Here is a 23,794-nt window from a genome sequence, read left to right as displayed (position 1 = left end):
TGTGTTCCTGCTCAAGATTTGCACTCTCTCTCTCTCTCTATATATATATATATTTTTTTTTAGCTGAATTTCTTTAAGCTGATGGTAATATTTCTTTCCTTGTGCTTTGTGGGTTTTTTTGTTGTTGTTGTTGGGTTTTTTTGTAGAAAACAATACAGGAATAAGAGGAGGATTATTTAGCTCATTGAAATCAGCCAAACTGTGAAGTAGTGCCAATACTTTTTCAGGCTTATAACTCCATTCAGAACAGCTGCAACATTAATAAATGATCAGTCAGGTCTCGCTGTGCGGGTGCTTGGTTTATAGTTTCATAAGCAGGAATGCAAAGAGCATATGCTAACAGCTGCTGAATTTGTGTTGCAGTCCCTATTATGTCTGTGTAGTAAGGAAGAAGTGTTGTCTGCCCCTCCTTCTTTTGTTCTAAAACCTTAAATTTCTGTCTTATACACAGCTTCTATTTGAACAATGTTAATGAAGCAGCTAGGGTTATGTTCAGAAAGTAGAAAAAACTCATTCTGATGTACTTGTAGAGGAGTTGCTCTACAACTGTTTGAAGTCTTGCTTCAACTCTTCCTATTGCCTGGGTGGTCTTGCATGTTCACCCCTATGGAGTCTTAATGGTTTCCAGTTCAGCCATGGACAACTACCTCTTTTCATGTGTTTTTTCACTCAATTTCATTCTTAATTCAAATGCCTCCATAGCTTTAGCATCACTTATCTCTTAAATTGTTATGGGATCATTTTGGTAGCTCTCTCCTGGCAGAGTCCTGAAAAGCACTGCTAATGATTTCAGGAATGTCAATCACTGCCACTCATTCCAGATCAGACTTGAACTTGTTTCACTCTCCACGCTGGCCTGAAGCACCCAGCCATTTGGGATGCACCACCTGCATGCTCCACTTGTTTATCATCCTGCTTTCCTCAGCTGTGTATCTGACACTGAGTGTAAGAAGCTGAATGCAAAGTACAAATCCACAGGCTACTAGAAGGGAGGAGGAAAAGGAGGAAAAAAAAAAAAAGTGGAAGTTTAAGGTAAGGTCCCTATTGTCTTCTGTATATGTATGCCACAGTCCTCCTCTGCCTTTTTTTTTTTTTTTTTTTTTGCATGCAAGGCAGAGGTTCAGAGAAGGCAGCAGGGCAGTTCAATGTCTTGCTGATACAGTATCTGAAGATGTAGAATAGCAGGAGTTACAAATATTTTTTTCTACTTATTGCTGCAATACTGACAGTTTTACTGGGACAACTCTGAGTAAATGCAGCCTTAAACTGTTTTGTGACAGAAACAAGTACCTCAATATCTTAGGGAAAGATTAGCTGATGTTTAATAAGATTTCTAAGGGGGAAAGGGAAGAGGACCAAAAAAAAAAAAAAATCCCAGCTTCTCCTCCTCACCTTAACAACTTCTGCAAATAGGGACAGTCTGATCACTCAAGTGTCAGCTGTGCTCAGTCAAATGCCAGGTAGTCAGGTTTACTTCTTTTTTTATTATAGTCATTCTTCTGACAAACAATTTTTGTAAAGAATAGCAAAAGCTAAAGACCAGAAATAGCACCACACATCTAATGTGTTCTATAAACTGCTGTTCTTGGTAGATAAATATAGATGCACACATGAACGCAGTCTAATAAACAATTCAAACATTTATTTGAAAATTGTTAACAATACAAATCAATATGGGAAAACTGGGCCTACTCAGTAATAGTAAGCCAATACGTTGTAGAAATTTTTTTTGGGGGGGGGGGGAGGGGTTGAAACTTTACATAGTACTGCTGTCATGGATACAAAAAGCACATCGTAAGCATGCCAATTACAAGTTTACAAGTGCTAACAATTTTTATGACAGTAAGGATTCATAAAAGAAAGTTCTGGTATAAAGTGCTTGAAATTCTTTAGCAACACAAATGTTTAGTAGTGATATTTTCCTTGCAAGGCATGCTCAGCCCTGCTGGACCTGAACCAGGTTGGGCAGCTTTGTTTGGGCTTGCAGGCACGTGTAATGTCTGTGCTACTCCTCTATCCTTTTCTGCAGAATGTTATTTCAAGACTTCATGACACCCTGAATTTCATCTCACTACTTAAGATAGCTGAATTAGTTTATCTATGGGTGCAAAGGCAGCCAGCATCCTGTCTGAGCTGCTGAGAAGTGACTTCACAGAAGTTAAAACAAATGGTAGCCCTCAGGGTGGAAAGCTATTTTGAGTCTTCTGAAAAGGCTGTATGTTTATGCAGAGGCACAGGGAAGTCAGCTTTAGGCCTCACCCTCACTGTCCCTTCACCAATTTATCAACTGACTTAATTTTCTTAGTAGGAAGCAAACAAGATAGATATTAAAATCAAGTGCCAAATTTCAGGTCAACTAAAAATTCATTAAAAAAAACCCAAAAAACTCCAAAGTAATAGAGCATTAAGTGCATGCTTTCTCATCTAAATCATTTTTCCAGTCTGGAGCATCTGAAGGCAAGCTGATGGTAACCACAGGTACAAAGCTGATTTGATCCAGGAGAAGAATGCCTCTGGAAAAATAAGATTAGATGGCGTAAGAAAATATACCAAGCTATTCTTTGTTCTAAAAATTATATTTGTTCTTAAGTTTGGGGAGTTTTTATCTGACATGTTAATTTAAAGTATTATCCCTAATGATACTTATTTCATGAAGACTGAATGAAAACCTGATAGAAAACTGGTTCTGACACATTAGCTGTGGCTTCAGGCAGTTCCTTTGACCCATTTTCTACATCTAAAATACCAATAGTGTTGGCTCTATGCTCAATTTCATAGTAGTCTAAAATTTTATGCCATCAGAACTGCTTTGACAGGCTCTTATACCTATTTTCTAAGATTAGTTAAAGCCTCTATTTTGATCATTTTATGACAGAACTCTGAAGACTTGGAATGATGTCCTGACTCTCATCTGAGACCAGGTCCTCCACCAGATGAGACCTTCCACTCATTTCTGTCAGTTTAAAATCAAGAATTAAACCTTTACCACTTTTTATTAGATTGCTTTATACAGAAATACGTATAATTATACAAGCAGAAAAGGACTGGAGGGGGAAAAAAAAAAGGAACCATTCTTCCAGCACTATAGTCTCTTGGAAAGCTGATAAGCCACACATTCTCTGATTAGAAAAGAAATTACTGTAGTCTGGTTTCTGCCCTTATTACTGACCTCTGCCATGAACATTTTCCATCAGACACTGTGCTGAACAATTTGATTTTCTGGATTAGGATTTTTTTTTTCTTGTTCTACTTTGTTCGGAGGTTCACAAAAGGCAGTATTAAGCTACTTACTGTTGTGGTAGGGCAGTTGGTACAAACTGGTTCTTCACTTTTTCTACTCTAAGTTAGTTACCAAAAGTACTCCAAGCTGCCAGCATGTTTTGTGAGGTGGCATGAGGAAGCATGATAAATGTTTTGTTACTAGTTTCCAACCTTCCCAGTTTACCAACCCTCCATTTTTCTTGTTCCATCAGAAGCACTAGGGCCACTCTCATGCCTGGGTAGCCACACAAATGAGGCCATTCAGAGGTGCAGCTGGTCAGTCACATTTGAAGACATCAGCTGTGCCTGTTCCAGCTGACGAAGCACACTTCACTGTCAGTCATTTCTCCTGAAGGAACACATGGTTCCAAGCATTAGCTCTTCCAGAACTGTCCCAAGCTGCTTAAATAATGTATGTGCTTCCCCTTTCCTGCACCAAAACTATACTGACTTCCAAGGGGCAGCTACTGATTCATCTCTCCATCCCTTGTTTTGACAATTGCATGCTCTGAAAAATATTAGTGTTGCTGGTAACAGCATACCAACTGAATGAATGAAGCTGTCTGCAGTCAACTTTATAACCTTTTGCTGCCAATTGTAGCACCAATTGCTATGGCTTCTAACCTGCCTTTACAGATAGCTCCTACTTGGAGAATTCCCCTATGACTCCTACGGGCTTTTGCAAAGCCAAATGCAAGGCCTTTCATGTTGGATGACTCCAACCACTAGACAGTAGGAAGAGATTTAGAATTGCTGTTTAGCTCTAGCTTCTATTCTCCTCTCTGCTCTTCTGCACAACCTTTCTCCAGGTTGGCAGTATATTAAGCGTGCACTGTTAGTGGCTTCTCAAATCATAGTCCTCAGAAGATTTGATTAAAATTTCAAGTGAGACAGCCACGCTAAAAAATTTCCAGTGACAGATTTGCCCATTTTCCTCTGAAACTTCTACATGTCATGTGGTCATTTAGAATGGAAAATTACTGGCAGCCTTTTTGTTGAATTGTAGCCACCATCTTCCCACAGAATTAGCCTGCCTCTAAGTTAAAAGATTTTTTAATTAATGTTTTGCCTTTATTGGAGAAAAGGCAGCAAAAGTTACTCACTTGTGTTCACATGAAGGGAAAATCACCCTTAAGGCTTTCAGAATAAGAGCTGCCCCAACAACTCCAACCACAATGACCTCCATCAAATTAAAGAATATGGGGAACGAGTGAAACCAGAATCTGCACAACCCTTTTCTCAAGTCTTCCATCCACTGGCACATCACCTACAACCAAACGGGAAAGCAAAACAAGATAGGTTACAAACCACAGCAAGAGCAGTTTTTGTAGCTACTGGTGAATCATATTATATGGCGGTAGATTGACTTATATACACATGTGTGTGTGTATATGTGTATATGTGTATATATATATATGTATATTATATATATAAAGCAGGACTGAATTGATTTATGACTCAAACATGTTTCTTCACTGAAGTCTGGGACATATGAAGGCTTAATTTTTGTAGAAGTGACTCATCCTAGCAGAGAGGAAAGCTACCTGGGAAATAAGGAACACGTGAACAGAGCAGGTGAAGGCTATATTTGGCCTATGTTTAGAGCAGCTACAATGCCATGGTATCCATGCCTGTCCAGCATGGGAAAGGGTTACTGGCAGCTCACAAGGGTAGCATGTTCTCTAGCCTATCTGGAACTTTCAGCATACTGTTTTGGCCACTCTGCCTCAGTCTCGGGTTATAATGTGTTTCTTTCAGCCACAAACAGGGGCATGGATCCCATCCCTACTTAATCTGGAACTGTAACTTCTCAAGCAGCTACTGTATTTCTTATGGTGTGAGACCAATGGCCCATCTCCCAGAGTGGCAAGCACTTCGTATCTCCAACAAAAATCAAGAAAAACTACTGTAATTTAAAACTGAACAAAACTTAAAACTGTCATAAATACTTAGCTTGACATGATTTAAGTATTAGAACTCACTCTCATGAAGTATCTGTGAGGTCAGGACATTACAGGATTTAGACATCCACTTGATTTCTATCTGAGTACAAAAGCAATTTCTGACTGCTAAAGGGTAGTTTAGGAAGGGGTTTTTTTGTTTGTTTGTTTGTTTTAAGTTTCCTAGACTCTATCCTTAAAAGTCTGTTCTTCTTAATGATCCACTACAGGGATTTCTTAGACTTCTGCAGAAATTAGTCACTGTCGGATATCTTACACAATAGAAAATCCTGGGCTTTATCAAATACAAAGCTGCAAAAATAGCAGTCTGAGAAGTCACAACACTAGGTTAGGTAGGAATGGAAATTATCTCTTCAAGAAATAAGTTGTTATATGTTGTGTTGCTTTTTTCAAATTAAAAATAAAGGCCCAAAGATGAAGTGCTAGGAATGTTATGCATGTTCTTACCATCTTTAAATGGATAGTGCGTTTGGTCTTTCCATCAGGAAAACCCGCTATCTGAATCTTAACAATGTTGTTTCTGTTTGTTTTGTCTCTAAACATCCATGAAGGGGAAAGTCTAATATTTGTGCTTATTTTTGTAGACAATAGCAGGAACAGCAGGAAGAAAGTCTATTCTCTCAAACTGTAATACTGATTAACATTCAGTTTTTTCAACAGCATTTTCCTATAACTTTTCCTCCTAGAAAAGACACCAAGTCATATACATTTTCATCCCTGGGGAGAGGAAAAAAATAGAAAAAAATGCTTCTCCTTTTTAAGTCAGTCTTTAAAGGTATATGCCAAAAATGAAAACAAAACAAAACTACCTTATAAGAAGATGGAGGTTCTATCCTAAGAGGGGTCTCTGGTAACTTGCCAGGTAATGTCTCTTCATCTACTGTAGTTTCTGCTTGCCGGATAAGGTACTGACTGGTAGTTTGCAGAGGATCTTGAATATCTGAAGAAGAGAAGCTAGATTAAGTGGTTTTTTTTCCTTTTTACTTGACTCACTATTCATGATAATTCAACTAATGATAACACAGAGTGGAAGCAAAACAAAGAAATGCTGCATTTCTATTATTTATGGTATAGTTATTATAAGCTTACAGTGAGACTACAGAAGGCTGACATTTTTATTTGACTTCAGTAGTGAACTCAATAAGAAGCAGAAGCAGTGTTGTGGTGAAGACTTCAGCTGTGCCACTAGTTGTAAATTTCAGCTGTCATCAGATAAAAAGGGAGGAACTAGACCAAAATATCCATCTCCTATGAAATCCTTGAGAATTTTTGATTAACAAAATTGAAACAAGACTGAGGCATCCAATAACTTTGCTTGCTTTTAAGGTATCGAAGTTTAGTAACATAAAACTATTCTCTGGTTTGGAAGTGACCCAGACAGGCATTTCCTTTCCAGTTTTCACTTTCAGTCTCAGGAAAAAGGGGGAGCTTTAGAGAAATTTCCATCATAGCACTGAGAAAGAAATTATTCACATGAGACGTCTGGGTTGCATGTTTACAAGTATCAAGTACTTCAGAGGAGAATAGATTTGAAACCAAAAAAAGACAAATAATGCCTAGAATGTACAAGAACGGAATTTAGGTATAACAAATATGTTCCTGTTCATGAAGAAACTGTTATCCTATGTAGAACATGGGAATAACAATATCCTTTTGCCCTTATAAAACAATATGTGAACTATGGTTAAAAACATTATGTAACAGCTAAGAGACCTACCTTTTCCTGAGAGGTTGGGAAAGGTAAATAACATATCGTTGTCCCTAGGGATGGAATACAGCATGCTTTCTTTCAAAGGGACAGTGTAGTTTGAATGCCTAAGTACTCTCAGGTCCTTTACTAAAATATCTATTTCAGTTACTACTTCTTGCTGAATCTGCAAGAGATGCAAACATGTTGATATTTCTAAGTTTTAATTAAAAGTGAAGTAGGCTGGCATAGAAAAACAATACATCACAGAAAATTCCAAGCCATTAAGATTTACAGACATACAGATATTACTAACATGAATTTATTATTCTTTGTTTTTACTTAACACGTTTTTACAGACTGTATCACATTAGAATGTATGCTGAACAGATGGGGTCTCTCTCCCTGCAAAAACATGTGGCATTAAATCTGCAGGCTCTCACCTGTGTCTTTATACAGCTCATTATGATCAGGGAGGCATTTTAGGGCATGGAAAAGTCAAGTATGTGAGTAATAAGGATAAAGGAAAAGGGCACATGCAAATGTTTAGTGTATTGCTGAGACAAGACTAATACTTCTGCTTTTGTAGTAATGTTGCTTTTTTCAACAGCCCAGAAAAATTCTACTGGGATCACTCATTGCATTTGGTTTCTTAGCTTAAGCTTGTATTCCTTTTCTTTAAAGTCATATTATTCAAAGCAGGCAGCATTAAGGTATAGTTTCCTCCTCCTCTTCCAAGTGATGCATTGGACCCACTTCATTTAATAATCACTACAAGCATAGCTTATATAGAAAATATTCAGCATAACTACTAATAATAGCAATAACTGCTCTGTGAGGCCAAGAACTAACAGAAATCCAAAGCGTGTGTGACCAAGATTATAACTGCAACATAGAATTATAACAACAGAACAGGAATGCAGCGTGCAATAAAAGTTACGGTCTGTCATGCTTTCAGAGCCATAGGCCGTCTCATTTTGCTTTTAGCACACACAAGAGTGATGCAATAAAATAGATGACTGTTAGTGTCAGCTGATAACTAGCGAGAAAGAGAGCTTCTGATGATTAACATACCAGCATTAGCTTTCTAGTTGTTCTTACCAGCTCCCTATCAAAACCTGAAACATGTTTTGTTGTTTAGTTCGAGATCTGAAATAATACAACATTACTGTGTAACAACTGAACCAAAATAGGATATTTGAGCCTCTTAACTGTGGAATAAACACAGCATTTGAAAGCTTCAAATCTCTCAGTGAGACCATCATCTTCATTAACAGAGTCAAATTTGAACATGATGCAGATGCCTGTAAAAAAATACTACATACTGATCATGCAATTAATTAAAGATCAATGATATCATCAGCATTCTACCATTAAAAAAACAGCAGAGTATAAGCCAGCTTCAAAGGAACCAGGCCTCATGTAAGATGCAGATACGCACTAAAAAAAAATTGACATTTTTGCTGGTTGCAGCAGCTATATCTTCCCATTCTTCCCTAAACCTCTCAGGTTTAAAAAATAACTATAGCTTATAGGTGATTTTGAGAATTAAGTGCTGCACACTTTCAATCTCAGTTACAATTGCAACTGTGTACAGTTAGAGTTTCTTTTGTTTTTGCTGTTCATCTCAAATTCTATGGTCAACAACAAGATTTGTATTCAAATTAATTAATCAGTTTGCTTATGAAATATTCTAAAGCTAAATTCTGAGATGGTCTTTCATAATGAGCCCACCTGCCTTAAGAGTTTGCTGCTGCAAGCTGCTCTCCATGCTTCCTGCTTCAAACACTTACTTTGACTGGAATAAACAACAAGGCAAAACTCAAAACTCAGAATGAACACACGCCCCTTCTATTAACTTTGTGAATTGTTTTGTAGATGAGATATTGCATGTGAGCTCAATTTTCCTGCATAAATGCATGCTTTGAAAGAGTGTGCAACAGAATTAACAGTATTCTTAGAAAATTATCCAACTCCTAACTACTAAAATAAGAATAGAAACACCATGTTTCTAATAAGAGAAATTAAAACTTGAAGACTCTTCACAAAACACCCCAGCTGCTATACAGGTGACTTAGCTTGGTATTAACTCCTTCAGTACTGTGCCAGCTAGCATTAGATTATATACATTGTGTTCCAACCACCACCCTACACATGTAAACATTTTAATCTTTGCTAACTATAAGCCTCTCCTAAATCCAAAACAAGCAGAGCATTATTTTTTACCTGTTTTCCATCAATTTCTGTCACTTCTTCCTGAATGACAATCAGCTGCAAATCAGAACTGGATGCCAAAGGCCACTCGTGAACCATGATGCGAACACTGACAGTTCCCAGGTGCTGCTGATCTGGTAAATTATCCAAGCTTCCATTCTCCACTGTTAACACATAACATCACAGTTTTCAAAGAGAAACCCCATCCAGAAAGCGGTACACAGCCAAATTCTCCTTGGGGCAAACGGCTGCAACTCTGGCACACAGCACAGGAGTCTTTGCACATGTACCTTCTGAATGGAAAAGTCATTACATTACATTACAGCTACAGAGGGCCACTAGCATCAAACCAGAGATGCCCTAACAGCTGTATGAAAGTCTGTTCTATGCTGACGTCCTTCACATTTCCAGTAATTGCTATTCCAGACAGTAACTCTGGGTAACTCTAAGATAAAACAGATACCATGATTTTTACCAGTATATCACCAAACCACACTCAGAGCAGGTCTCATATGATATAACACTGTGGACAACAGCAGCCCTAAATGATCCCAAACCTGAGGGAGCTTTACAGTGTGACACCCCTGACTGAGGTCTGCATTTGAGCACTCTAAGTGGCATTCTGTGGCTTCGTTATTACTGTATTCTCAATTTAGTTGTCCAAAGGTGTCCAAAGGGAAATGCCACAGCCCAGCCAGCCACCTGTGTAAACAACTTCATTCACATAACATCTTTCTTCCTTTCAATACAGAAGACAATATCCTACACCTCCAAAATTGTTCTTCTCGAGATATTTGCTTAACCTGAATCACATTTTCCTTCCAGTGATTATAAAGAAACCTGTTGCTCTGGGTTCCAATGTTTCCAGCTGTAATACACAGCTGTTTTCTGCACACCTCTTTTACACTAGGCTCAAGATGAGTGACAATTCCCTCATACATGTTTTTTTCTGGATGCTCCCTACCCCCATCGCTTTCATATGTGGCTGTGACACCTCAAACTCCCTTCCTACCCCAAAGCCTTTAGCTATTTCAACAACCTAATCTTCCACAAGTACGCAGAGAACTGCCTTTCTACCCTCTTTGTTTCTGCATAAACTTAGTATCTTCTTCCTAAATACCATGCCTCTACTGCAGGTGAGGGCATGCTAGAACTGAAGTGGCTCATGCTGCAGAAGTGCAACAGTGGAGGTCCCAGAAATCTATTCGACATGCACATAGCACGGCACACAAATTGGGACTGAATTGGCCACTGTACCTAAGCCACTGGTGCTGTGTGTCACTCGTAGTGCCAAGCCCAAGAGGCTCAGTGCAGGGAATGTTTGACTTGTGTCTTTCAGTTACATGGTAAAACCTCATCATGTTCATTTGTTTTAAGCTATGGCCCCTTTCTTCATTAAGCTATTCTGCCTTTTTTTTTAAACATAGAAAAATACTTTTGTACACTATTTAGCAAAATCTTCCATTGTGAAAATAAGTGGTAGAAGGAGGGAAAGAGGAACCATTCCCACAGGTCTGAGCCACAGCACTAATCTGGTTGCTGAATGTATTCTGAATTATAGCAGCAAGCATACATTAATTGGCCGAAGCCTAAAAGATGCCAAGCAGTGAAGGCTCGCTGTGTCGCAACCCTCCCCATGTGCCAGGCCACTCAATCCCTGCTACGTTCAATAGGAGCTGAAGACACTCACCCTTCCAAGAGAGCCTCGAGTGAGGATACAGGTGCCAGGAACAGTATGACAGCAGTGTCAGGACAATACCAATTAGGAAGGCCTGGTCTCTATTCTAATGTTCAAGAACCTGAATGTTTGGCCCAGTTTTGACTTTACATACAGATATTCAGGTGGATATTTTTCTCTGGTACAAGAGACCAAGTCACAAGTATTGCAATATTCCTTTAGCATTTTACAAAGATTATCTGAATCTACTGTGACAACTTAGTAAATAGTATAAACATCATTTTATAGATGACAGAGAAGTACTATTGAGAGGACCCAGACATACACATGGAGATAGAGAATTCCAGGTTCCTAGCTCCCAGGTTTGGGTTTCTTATTGTTCCAGATTTACATTCATAATTGTAATCACTTCAAGCTATACAAGTGTGATTTGGGAAATTAATAGGAACAATAGTAGAGAGTGCTCAGCATCTCTCAGAATTAGTCAATAAAAATCATATCTATTTTTCTGGAGTCAATTTGTAGGTAAATGACATTTTGCCACGTTTTTCTATCCTAGAGTGAAAAAAACAAAGATAGGAACAATAGGAACATAACTATCCCAGACAAAAAGAAACAAATTACTGTCCCCCCACCCCAGAAAAGAAATAGTGTCAAATTAATAATTGATCATGCTTTGGAGGGAAGCATTCAAGAGACGAGGTCATGGCTCAGAGAAGCAATTTAAAAAAGCATTAGTACTTTCTAAGTAAATGTATGATTGTAAAGAGAGGATGATCTCAGAAACCAAGCTAGAGACTGACTGTGACTGATCCATCAAGAGATCATTCTGAATACAATAAAGCTTAAATCAAAAGAGCATAATAGCCCCTGTTTAATTAATTATACAGTATGCTCTGTGTATCTCAAAAATCACAGTGCTCTCTGGTCTTTCAGAAGAGGTGCAGCATTGAACTAGTGGAAAAAAGCGCACTTGCAAAATCATTATAGGTCATTAACCATTACAGAATACTAGCAAAACTGAAGTATTTGTGCTGTAACAGCCTATCCAGGAGAAACTTGTTTGTTCCAATAAACACAGAAATTAGATAATTAAAAGATCCTCCTAACACTAATTCATATGTCTGCTATTGAAACTCTTTTTGGATATATGCCAAACAACCTAGGGAGACAGCCATTAGCAGGGTGGAGCTGCATCCTTCTGTTTACATTGTCTAGCTTGTGATGCAAAACATTCTTTTGAAAAGATAGGCAGAGCCTGGATTTCAGATTAAATCATGTACATCTAAGCATGTGAATGTGACTTAAGAACAAGGCAGTACATTTTTTCTCCCCATTTTAGTCACAAATTTCTCCTAATTCAGGAAATGATTTGCTTCTACAATGCTCAGATTTGGAGTGTATAAGAACACGTAGTCATTGTCAGATTTGGTTGCTGGATAATAGGGAAGCAAAATACACATGAAAAAAAATTTAAGAATACTCACAGATTATTGTTTGACATGTTATGTGGGTAACCCCGCTCTTCATAGGGAAATCATTTAAATATACCTGTCCATTAACATAGGTGATATTAAAAACAACCTGAAAGACAGACAGACAGAATGAATGTATGGTTCCTGTGCCCCTATGCTACAATTCTGTTTGCAGAGAAACACACTTAATACTGACTGAAGTCAGACAAAACAATGTATTCTCATCCACAGGCAGAGCTTGTTTCACTGCATATTAATTCACTGAATAAATAGAAAGACTTGACAAACCTGTCCTTTGTGAAACTCTCCATTGGCTTTCAACATCAATACATTGACTCTGATCGTTTCCTGGAAAACAACAATGAAGAGCAATGTAAAGTTTTGTAAGAAAGTGCATAAGCCGCTGCAAGCCACAAGCAACTTTGACACTATATACTGACAGAGAGACTGTGTAAGACAATTGAGCACATTCCCAGACTATCTAGGAAACAGGAGGAATATGCTTACTTCTTCTACATAAGGTTTTTGTTCCCCTTTTTTAATAGAATGATGAGAAAGAATGACTGCTGCTTCCTCTTTATTAAAAAAAAAGTACTTTTTGCTTAAGTTAAAGCTAAAAGATAAAAATAAAGCAAAATGCTTAGGCAAGTGTTACACAGGGATATAGTGGAAACAAAGTCTCTCACATTAGCTGAAACAGAACAGACTTAATACAAGATGACATCAGATTCTCTACCTCTGTGAAGTACAAAATCATTACCTAAAAGTTTGTTAAGTGCTCCACTTAAATTACATTTCACTTTGAAGACTTAAGACATAATGGTAGCCTACCCCAAAGCAACTCTGTTTTCTCAGTCTCAGCAGTAATTCTGATTCTTTTCTTTGGTTATCATTCCCAAATTATGCCATGTGGGGCCCCTCCAAACCCACAGCTAACAGGGATTTACTTCCTTCTTTCCAACCCTCATTGCTGTAATTTATTGTTTCTTCTATGAATGTTAGAGCGATCTCTTCCCTTTTGTCATTCTGTCCTCTCATTTCATCCTTGTAATTTCAGGGGTTCTTTTGCAGATAGGCCCTTAAATTTCCCAAACCTGCCCCTGACAAAACCCATACACAAAATAACCTCCCTTGGACACAGACAAAAGTAACGATTGCCACACTACTTTCCTGAGTCACCTCTTCAAAAACAATGGCAAACTCCCTATTTGCCTTCTGGGAGCCTTAAAGGATTCTATCCAGATTTCATTTTCCACTGGAGGACTATTCTCCATACTTTCAACATCTTCTTTAGTTCTAAGTCTGTGTCACAGTTTCACACCTAACAGCTAAAAAAAGTAACTCTTGTCTTCATGGAAAGTTGAATTTGCCCAGACTATAAAAACAAACAAACAAAAAAAAAAACCACACACAATTCCTACCCCCACTCCAAGGTTTTTGGATTTGCATTTTTAGAAAACACTAAATTCTATGAGGAAGAAAATACCTGAAATATAGACCACCCAACACAGTATAGTCACAATTAATGAACAGAGCTCTGCAGCACACCTGTAATACAAAAAAATTCCTTACAACAACTGGCACTGATTAGTTTACACAGGACTATCACAAACTGAAAAACAACATTCAAAATTGATTCAGCAGGAATCAGGCTTCAGCATGGTTTAGAGCATGGTTTAAAATCCAATACAGATGGCCTTTTGGTTGGAAATGACTCATCATGATGTTTCAGCTACATATGTCAAGTCAGTTGGAAAACTCTTTGGCCATTGAGACTGAAAAGGCAAATCTCTTTTCAATGATTTTTCTAGAAAATGGGTGTTTATACTGACTTTTCTCCAAAACTCAAATCCTAGCCAATCAGAGTAAAAGAAAATTATCAGTTTAGTCAGATAACTGGAAGTCTATTACTGAAAATATAAATCAGATTAATAAAAAGATCATAGGATGCAATCCATTGTTATCTGTAATTTCTTCAAACCAAATATTTTCTTCTCATATTTTAAGAATGCTATATATTTTTTAAAAAATCCTGAAAACGTTTAGCTCTTTATCTAGCATTCAGAGCTGTACTTCTTTTACAGCCTCACATTGCATAACAGATTACTAAATCTTTGTGTCATGATTTCCTAGGTTTTTCTATCTAAAGGCCTCAAGGATGGATTTTCCAGGCAGTCTTAATCTTCCTTCAGTTTTTAAGCTTCGAATGAAATTTGAGTTCCTTTCTGCAGAAGGCATTCTGCAATCTTTTTTCAGCATCTCCGAAGTGACTCACTGAAATTACATGAAAAAGGAAATGACTGATAGCCAATAACTAATGAAAAGAAGGATAATTCCCCCCTCACTTTTTTTAAAAGCAAATGCTGTGTTTGAAAATGAAGGACATGGGGAAAAATGGATACGCTTACTATTGAGCATTAAATGTACAAACTAAACCGTATGTGATTTTTTTTAAGACAGTTTTCAATTCTGTTATTACTTAGTGTCCAAAAGCACAGGCATGAATTTAAGTATACGCTTAATTTGCACTTGAAGAGCATATTATGCGTTTAAGAAACTAAAGCATTTCAGTGGATCATTTCCATGCTGCCAAGTTAGTTACAAAAAATAGATCATAGCACGCAGACAATTAGGACAGCTGAACAGTTTGCTGCTCCTGCTGCTAAAAGAAGCAGAATAGCTCTCTCCTCTCCCCCACATCATCCTTCCCTCTCGTTTGTGCCAGCAGTCAGTGGGCCAATTTAGCTCATTAAATTGGCAGGAAACCATTCACTTTATTGCTAGTCTATTCTTCTGTCATTTCAACAAGCAAAGATGAGTTAGGCAAGCACCAGACAGTGCAAGGGACGGGATGCAAGCATGCAGCTGGGAGGAGGGAGCAGGTCTACTCATTTTGGCAGCCACAAGCTGTTGGATTGGCTCTGCTGTATGGTCTACCATCCTCCCAGTATCTCCTCTGATCAGAGCTAAGATGATGGTGCACCTCCTGAACTGCACAGGTTCATAAAGCTGCTCAGTAACCCAGAGAAATGATTAGTATTCCACTACAGCTGTTATGCCCTGACCCTTGCTATTTTGTGTTCACAGGCAATGGAGAGCTCATATTCTTGCCGCTCCTGTGGCCCTCACTTAGTTCACATTCAGACCTGACAAATTCTTCTACTGATGACTTCCCATATTCTGTACTGCCATAATGCCATGTCTGAATTTGCCAGCTAGAAACATTTGCTCCTGATCACTCATATGTTCTTGTTTTGCCTCTTCACCAAGCAGTCTCACAAGACTGTTGCCAAGCTTGCTAAGAAACACTCCAAATAGATCTCAAAGTTTTGGTGCTGTCAGATAACCAAGTTTAAATTGTTCTTGCTCCAAATATACTCAGATTGACATAAAAACATCTCAAGGACCCATAAAATCACTAGGCTGGAAAGGACCTCGGTGTATCATCTAGTCCTTCCCCTTGTCCAGAGGCAGAACCAGCTATATCTGTCATTCCTGACAGATGGTCATTTAACTTGTTCTTAAAGCTCTGCAGTGATGTTCAAAAACTTCACACTCCCCTCAACTATTTATTGTAGTGCTCAACTATCTTTAATACTAGAAAGTTTTCTTTAATATCTAACCTGAACCTTCCTTGCTGCAATTTATGAACAGGTTGTTCATTACTCTTTGCAACATCTTCCTATGGAAAATAAGTGTCATCTTCAACCATTCAGTCTTCCTGATTTTATGTTAATGCTCCCAGCTAACTTAACTATTTCTTGAAGGTCAGCTCCTCACTGCTGTCTTACCACAGCTTCCCACTGGTCTTTCCTGAAGTGCTGCACCCAAAACTCAGTGGGGCTTGCTGTGACCTAACTGCCATGGCCAATCTTCCTGACCCTATAAGCCCCATACCCAAATCTACATAACCACAAGACACATGCCAAACATACTGAAAAGTGGGCAGGAGGACCAGGGGCCATCCCAGATGGCCCACTTCCACCCACAGCAGAGGATGTATGATACACAGCATTCCCTCTGCTAACACAACCCCACTTGGTACCCCCTTGATTTCTGCTCAAGAATAAGTGCTCAAGAGCCATATGTTATTAATGCTTGTTAAACTGGGTGGAAAACAGACTGGGCAGGCCAAGAAATCTTGTATCATGCTTTCCTGATGAGATGCCTGAACTGAAAACCATCCTTGTTAGAATTTCAGTCATAACTCAAATACACATATGGAACCATCTCCATCTAACCATCTTTCCATGATAGAGGTCAAGACTCACAGTCTTATGAAACATCCTTTAATTTCAACAGAGGAAATACTTCTATGATACCACAATAAAATTCTCTACTTAGAAAAAACAGATTTGTTTTACAGACACATCCTTACAGCTGTATGCTTCAGTACTAAGAAATGTAAATAAGAAACCCCACATGATTTATTTTGTATATCAAAAAAATGTTAAGCCAATCCTGTAGTAATGAAGTCACTGGGAGCCAGACCTGGGCCATACGCATTAATCCATAATACTGCACTGCCAAGTTCTGGAGAAGCCTAAACTAAGAGTATAAAACTTACTGTTTGTACAGCTTACAATACACTTTTGAGCATTAACAACATCATCTAAAGGTTCATCTAAATTTCATGCAGTTTTATAATTTAAAATGTCCTGAATTCATCAATATACACTAAAAATGGCCCTATAATTCTTAATGTTGTCCAAGAAAGTAGATTTCTCTCCTGCATTTTCCTAAGATTTCCCATCATTGTTCTAGTGCTCCAGCAATGCTATTTACAGCTGTAACAGCCACAGTACCTGTAAAGAGGACAGCACTTCTACCACAACTTTATGACATTCTGTTCTAGTAAAGTTAGGGGATCGTAATAATAGCATAGCAATACACCTTCCAGAATTTTTGTGAACTAATGAATTTTTGTGAACCTGAATCAATACAGAGAATGCAAATGATGAGCATTTTCTAATCCCTTCTCTTTCACCCTGTGCTACAATGGGACCCAGGAGCATAAGTGGGGCAGTACAACCATGGTAGCAGGAGAAGAGCAGGATGGGGAAAAGATGGCAGCAAGGAATACAAAGCATCTGACATGATTTAAAAGGAAGTATTTACTAATTCTTAAAGACTCCCCCCAACAATGCCACGCAAATAAATCTACAGAGAACGTTTCACCTAATTCTAGCCTTTTATGAAAAACACCACACAAGACAAAGCTGTTGGCTCTAATCACACAGGAAACTCAAATGGACTCTGTCTACAGGATTATGGGATAGGAAAGCTTCTTCCACAGGCAGCAGGTACCCAACGCAATGCGCTGTACAGTTTCTACCAGTACAGGATAACTGTTAAGTCTTGAACAACTGCATTAGTCACATGAACCCCATCTACCAATTCAGCCACTACCAGCCAGCCCACTTAAAGCACAGCTGTTCTCTACTGATGCTCTCTGAACAAGGCTTTTTCTGCACTAGGAGGCTTGTGGGAAGTGGAGCAGGCAGCACTAGGAACAGATGGCACAATGCCTTACAAGATGGCCAGCTGTACAGAGAACTGGCAGGCGGACAATTCCCTCACAGCAGTTATGCAGGCCCAATTGGGATATCCTGTTTGCAGTAGGAAAATATAAAGTCCAAAGAAGGCTGCCAAACAGATAAGAAATAGTTAAAACTAATGATTGTTTCTAAATTTGAAAAGAGATTGTGGGAAAGAGTGTTAAAACAAAGAAACAAAAAAGCTACCATCCAAACTCAAACCACTTGAGTCTTGTCTGTCCTAGCACTTATGTGAAAAATTGGCTCAAAAGAGTCTAAGGTTGTGACCTGTGCCTCTCATAATTCTTTGGTCAGATTCGAAATATAGCTATGTTGTAGGATGAGCCTTAACCATAATCAGGCATAACTAAAGTTAAGAAATAATCATGGCAGCATCCTTGACAGGTTTGCAGGACAGTAATTACAGTCCCCCACATTTTACAAATTTTCAGTACAAAATCTTCGCTAGTAAGGTTTGGCATTATTTGGCAGTATTTGCTTAAGTCACGAAAGCTGAACTAGCCTTGTTAATACACGAATCTAACGCAACGATGCTTTGGCTTTACTTTAAGTTCCTGAATGAGTATATTCATATTCCTTCCTTGCTTTGCAATGATTCAAAATAAAATATTGCTTATCTTTTCCTTTGCTCTAGGTATGTTGCTAGAATTAATCACCTGTGCTTTCTCTCTATTAAATCATCTCATATTATGAATATTTTATCAGGAGTTTTAAAGGCAAATACTTAGTCTCACAACACCAGGAGATGGTTACATCACACTGCTTTCATTTAATCAAATATACATGGAAAGATGACGTGAAATCCTTCAAGTATAAGGTTCAGAACATGCACCAGGCTGTTAACAAAGAAGCTGGCATAAAGCTATGAAAAAAGTATATATTTCAGCATGTCATTATTAACAAGTTTCTTTTCTAATTAAAATACATGACACCCACTGCATATGTATTCAAAGAGCTGAGGTAGTGAAGACTATATTTTCTGTTGTGGAACAATCCAACCTACAGAGAGGTTTCTTGCAGCCAACAAATAAATAATCTGAAAACAATGTTTTCCAGGCAACTAAATTACAAAGAAGTCTTGCAGGTGAGTAAACCATTTAGAAAGAAAAGTTAAACCTATGTTATCAAGACGCAAATGGAGTAAACAAACTTCACAGCACTCAGTCCACTGTTCTTTTCGCCAGTTCCTAACAGCACACATTGAAAAAATGCTCTAAAACACAAAATCTAATTCCTGACCTAATATCAGAAAAATATGTTATTTTAATGTGAAGGTCAGCTCTCTTGTTGCATCATTACCTACATTTTTTACTTTGTCTAATATTAATCAATCTGTAACCCAGTTTTACGTATCCAAATTTCACAAGGACAAAGAAAACCCAAAACACACATGCTAATGCTTAAAAAAAAAAAAAATCCCAGATTTCAAAACAGCTTATTTAAGAAATGACAAGCATTGCACAACAATGGAGGCGTTCACATTCCAGAGCTTAACAAAAGCATTTCAGACTTACAAAATTACACACACGTTATTCTAGCGTTTCAAGGTTTTCCTCAATCCTTCCATTACAGTTTCTCTGTATCACCATAGCCTTTAACTTAGAGGGAAACCTTAATATCATGTACAAGCATTATAAAATATGAAGCTATCAGTAGTATTCTGCCAGTATTATAGAATGCACAATCACAGTATCCAGTGAAAGCAAAGCTAAAAACGGTGATTTTCTAAGAACAGGCAGCATCAACAAGTCTGCAGTCCCAAACCGTTCCGAGGAAAGATCATGCGGACCCCACTGCCATCCTTCGTTAAGCTTGTGGCTTCTGAAGTCAGCTTGACAGCACAGACACAATTCCTGCTCTGCCTATTTGCGCTGCCGAGGCCCTTCCATTCCTACCAGGCTACAATTAATCAGTTCATGTTCAGACATGAACAATTCTTCTACTCAAAGCTCTCTTGAGATGTGCTGTTCCTTCTACATCAAAAATGATCCTGCATGTATTAAAGGAGTGCAGAAGGAAACATAAGTTGGATTTTTTTGAGAAATTAAAAAAAAAGAAAAAAGAAATAAAACCATATGCTCTCTTTTTGACTCTTAAGTGCTTTTTTGTGCATTACCCATACCACTATATTATCCTACCTATGACACCATATAGCTAAAAAGGTGCAGACACTCCCAGACTAGCAAAAACTGAGTTGATAAACCACCTAAGCAGTGCAGCACTATTGGATGATCTCAAATCCACAAATAGCATGGCTATGCACAAAAGGCATCTCACCCCAGTTCGTAAGTCAGGCCTTACTAGCACTCTGCAGGTGTACCTATCCTATTTCTGACCCCAAGCCGGCTTGCACATAACCAGCTCAGGCACCTCTGCACCATGCTCACTCACACTTTCAGATTCAAAGATAGCACAGGCAGATGTGCCTTCACATCTTATATAACTGCCAGCTGTGATAGCTTCCACACTAAAACCTCAACTTAATAATATTAAAGTGTGATAGCTTCTGGTAACAAGGTAAGCAACATTATAGATTTACATTCCATTGTTTTTTATGCGTCTTCTCGGTAAATTCAAGATAGCATTCCCTCTCTCAGAAGGGGGTAAGCAGAGTATCTGAGTAGTTGGACATAGCTTTCTCTGCTCTCTTGTACCTTAACAGGCCTGACTTCAAGAACAGATGTACTTTTGTGGACATTTAAAGATCTAGATCCCCATTTTGAGATCAGAATTCCTGGTGCTAAGCCCAGTTCTCTTCAAATGTCCATAAAGAGAAGCAAAAATCAGGAAGTAAGCCCAGAAATCCTTTGCAGCACAGAATGTGCCAGCGCAGGGCCTGCAGCAGGCTTTCTTGGAAAGGTTTTATTTAAACAAAAAAAACTTGGGAGAGAAAGTCATAATAAATTCACTTGCACAACAGAAATTTTGTATTAGCTGGACAAGTGACTACAAACCCAACAGAGCTCTTTCCTCTTCATGATTTCACACTTTGGAGTTCACAGTTACTATAATTAGAGGATATATTAGTCATGATTTAAGTAGAGATACAAGTAGTACCCAGTTCTCTTCTGTAATTCGAGAGGTCAAAGCTCACCACTGTCATAGCACATTTTTTTATTCTCACAGAGAACATTTCTAAATAGAACCAAAAAATCCATTCAGCTCTTTAAAAAGCCAAACCAATTTAATTTAGAACGAATCTTATTAGGATACAGTGTAGCTAGTGAAACAGGAAAAGAGACAGCACGATGCCTCATAATGTACCGATACATCCAAAACCTTTTGTTGGTCCAAAAAATTTCGTTGGTTCGAGTACAGAAATCATTAGGAGCAGATGTGGACTTAACACATTGCATATTTCTATAGCGCAGAACTATCAAGATGTGGATAGGCACACATATAAAATATAAAGTAAATATACCCACATTAGATCGAAATATTAACAACCTTTTTTTCCCCCCTCAACCTGTCACATACTTATTTCAGCATATCAAATCCTCTTGTAAGCTACTGAAGGAGGTGGAAACATTACATGCGTGGTAAACTAGTTTGCGGCAGATGTGTAATTTTGACTTGCTGTACCATTTCTATGCATTTTACCCTGGAAGATGTTTGAACAGCAGCGGGAGGACTGTAGGCAGAGGTAACAGACCTTACGCTACCCAGTGCTACAGCTGGGAAGAGATCCTCACGCTCCACACGCAACCCCTTCGGGGCCACCAGCTTCGCCTCCCTTTCCCAGCCTCTGCGCGCCTCTTCAGCCTACGGACAGGCCGAGGCGACCGGGGCCACCCGCCCTCGGCACCCCGGAAGGGCCCGGCTCGCCCCTCCGCGGGGACCGGGACCGGGGCCCGGCCCCGCCGCCCCAACAGCCGCAACGGCCGCGCGCCCCGGCCCCTCCCCCCGCCGGGTACCTGGCCGAGCGGCCGCGGCGTGGCCGGGCCCAGCAGCCCCGCGGCGAGCGGCAGCAGCAGCGGCAGCAGCAACCGCCCGCGCGGCCCCAGCGCCGCCTCCATCTTGCGACCCGGGAATTAAAACAAAGTGAAACATCAACAAGCGGCCGCGGCGACAAGAGGCGGGGCCGGCGGCGACAAGAGGCGGGGCGGGAGCGAGCGAGCGAGCGAGCGAGGAGGAAGGAGGGAGCCAGGCGGCGGCGGCAGCGGCGGCGGCAGCGGGCCGCCGGCTGAGGGCGGGGCGGGACGGGACGGGACGCCCGAGGGGTCTGTGCCAGCCCCGGCCCCGGCCCCGGCGCCTCTTCCGCCGTCAGCTGAGGGGACGGGGGCAACCCCGGGCTGCCGCGCCCGGATTTTCTTTAGAAAGCGCCACGCTCAAGAAGGGGACTTTTGCCTTTTCGTCTGCTTCCCCTTCTTAATGGCAAAAGCTGAAGACAGATGTCAACTCTGAAGCGTGTTTTTTTTTTTTTTTTTTTTGAAAGGGGGAGGGAAATTCTGTGAGAGAAATGGCCAAATTTGCGGCTTCCCGCAGCCGCTCGAGGAAGGCAGGTGGCGTTCAGCCCCAGGCTGCCTGTGGCAGGGCGGCCGCGGGCACCGGGGCTCCCGACGGCACCGGGAGCCGCAAAGAAAGGAAAGGATGAAGATGTGAGCAGCTGGAGTTCCTCAGTCTGGAGAAGAGAAAACTGAGGGAAACTTAATAACAGCAGTCAAAAAACACACAGAGTCTCTGGTAAAAAGGAAACAACCTGAATCTTCAGATCCTTGGTAGATATGAAGATAAATAGCGCTTTCTTTATGCGGCAAGAAAGACTGAGGTTATCTGTTCGCAAAAAACCTCCCCAAACTTTCTAACGGTGAGGATGGCAAACATTTTAGCAGTTTGTCTAGGGAGGTTGTAGTGCCACCAGGACAGGGCAATGAACTATCTGTCCTGTTGAAGCAACCCATAGCCCACTTTTATATTGTTCTATGACTCGCATTTTGTTGATAGTGTACATGAATCATAAAAAAGCCCAGAAAGTTAGTATTTTATATGCTCTCTGCATTCATGAGACACTGGTTTAAACATCTGGCACAAGCCAGAAAGCATTGGAAAATGATGCCTCAGAGGGTGAGAAAATATCTTGCTACTTTTCTATGTCTGAAATATTTTAGCCTTGGAGAACTGTTTGGGCTATTTATTTCAGGGTAGGGGGACAAGTGGGGTAATCTCCAAATAAACTGCTTATAAAATGTTGATGTAGTATATTGTGCTGATTTATGTGAAAACCTCATATATTTCATCACTAAATATTATCAGTCATTAGTACTATTTTAGAGATCAGAAAAAATTAAGTACAGGTTGGTTAACTGAATTGCCCATAATCACACAAGGTAGTAATGGATGAAGGAATAAAAACACAGGCATCTTAATTTCCACTGCTGCCTTTAACAAAATTTCGTTTCTCAGACCTGTCCTAGAGCTCTTTTTATCCACTGTATATGGTGGATTGAAAGAAATCGGTAAAGGGCCTGTTCATTGTGCAGTCTCATGAGGCAGAAAATGACTTGGTAAGTCAGCTCCCCAACAACACATTTTGCTGAATTTCATAAGGGTCACACAAGTATCTTGAGGGGTAGAATGGCAGCTATAAAAATGCAACCCTTGTTGGTACTTGCAGTCATTTGCATATGCTGGTGGGAGGACATTTAAATTACGTACATTCCTAGCTGTGCATTGCTCTCTATTCATAAATAGAAGATAGCGGATTGTGTCCCAACAGGACTCATGAATCCTAGAAGAGCAGAGCAAGCTACAATACCACAGTGTTTTCAAAATGTATGAGAAGCATAATAAATAATGCTATGGGATATATAAAAATACAGGAAAACAAGGATCTCTGACTTACAGAATTTAAAAATACTGCAAATTATAAGCTGCGCTCTCAGTTGACATCAAGGAATTTAGCCTTTCTCCTCGCAGAAATGGAATGGACAAGTGCCTGTTACTTTCTGAATGTCTTTGAA

The 23,794-nt window shown here is 39.5% G+C and overlaps 1 protein-coding gene across 1 annotated transcript; it reads right to left on the bottom strand.

The window, feature by feature from the left end:
* Positions 1 to 1,622: 1,622 nt before the first annotated feature.
* GINM1 (glycosylated integral membrane protein 1) lies at positions 1,623 to 21,998 on the bottom strand. The gene is made up of 8 exons (XM_067293551.1): positions 21,749 to 21,998; positions 12,565 to 12,624; positions 12,289 to 12,385; positions 9,136 to 9,287; positions 6,940 to 7,096; positions 6,032 to 6,162; positions 4,365 to 4,528; positions 1,623 to 2,513 (listed from the first exon to the last, which is right to left on the bottom strand). The coding sequence occupies exons 1-8, from the start codon at positions 21,848 to 21,850 to the stop codon at positions 2,405 to 2,407; spliced, it is 972 nt and encodes a 323-aa protein (XP_067149652.1). The 5' UTR covers positions 21,851 to 21,998; the 3' UTR covers positions 1,623 to 2,404.
* Positions 21,999 to 23,794: the final 1,796 nt, after the last annotated feature.

This window comes from Apteryx mantelli, chromosome 3 (genome assembly GCF_036417845.1).
Source record: "Apteryx mantelli isolate bAptMan1 chromosome 3, bAptMan1.hap1, whole genome shotgun sequence".
Lineage (NCBI taxonomy): Eukaryota > Metazoa > Chordata > Aves > Apterygiformes > Apterygidae > Apteryx > Apteryx mantelli.
Note: the sequence above shows the minus strand (reverse complement) of the source record. Positions and strands in the feature narration are given on the sequence as shown.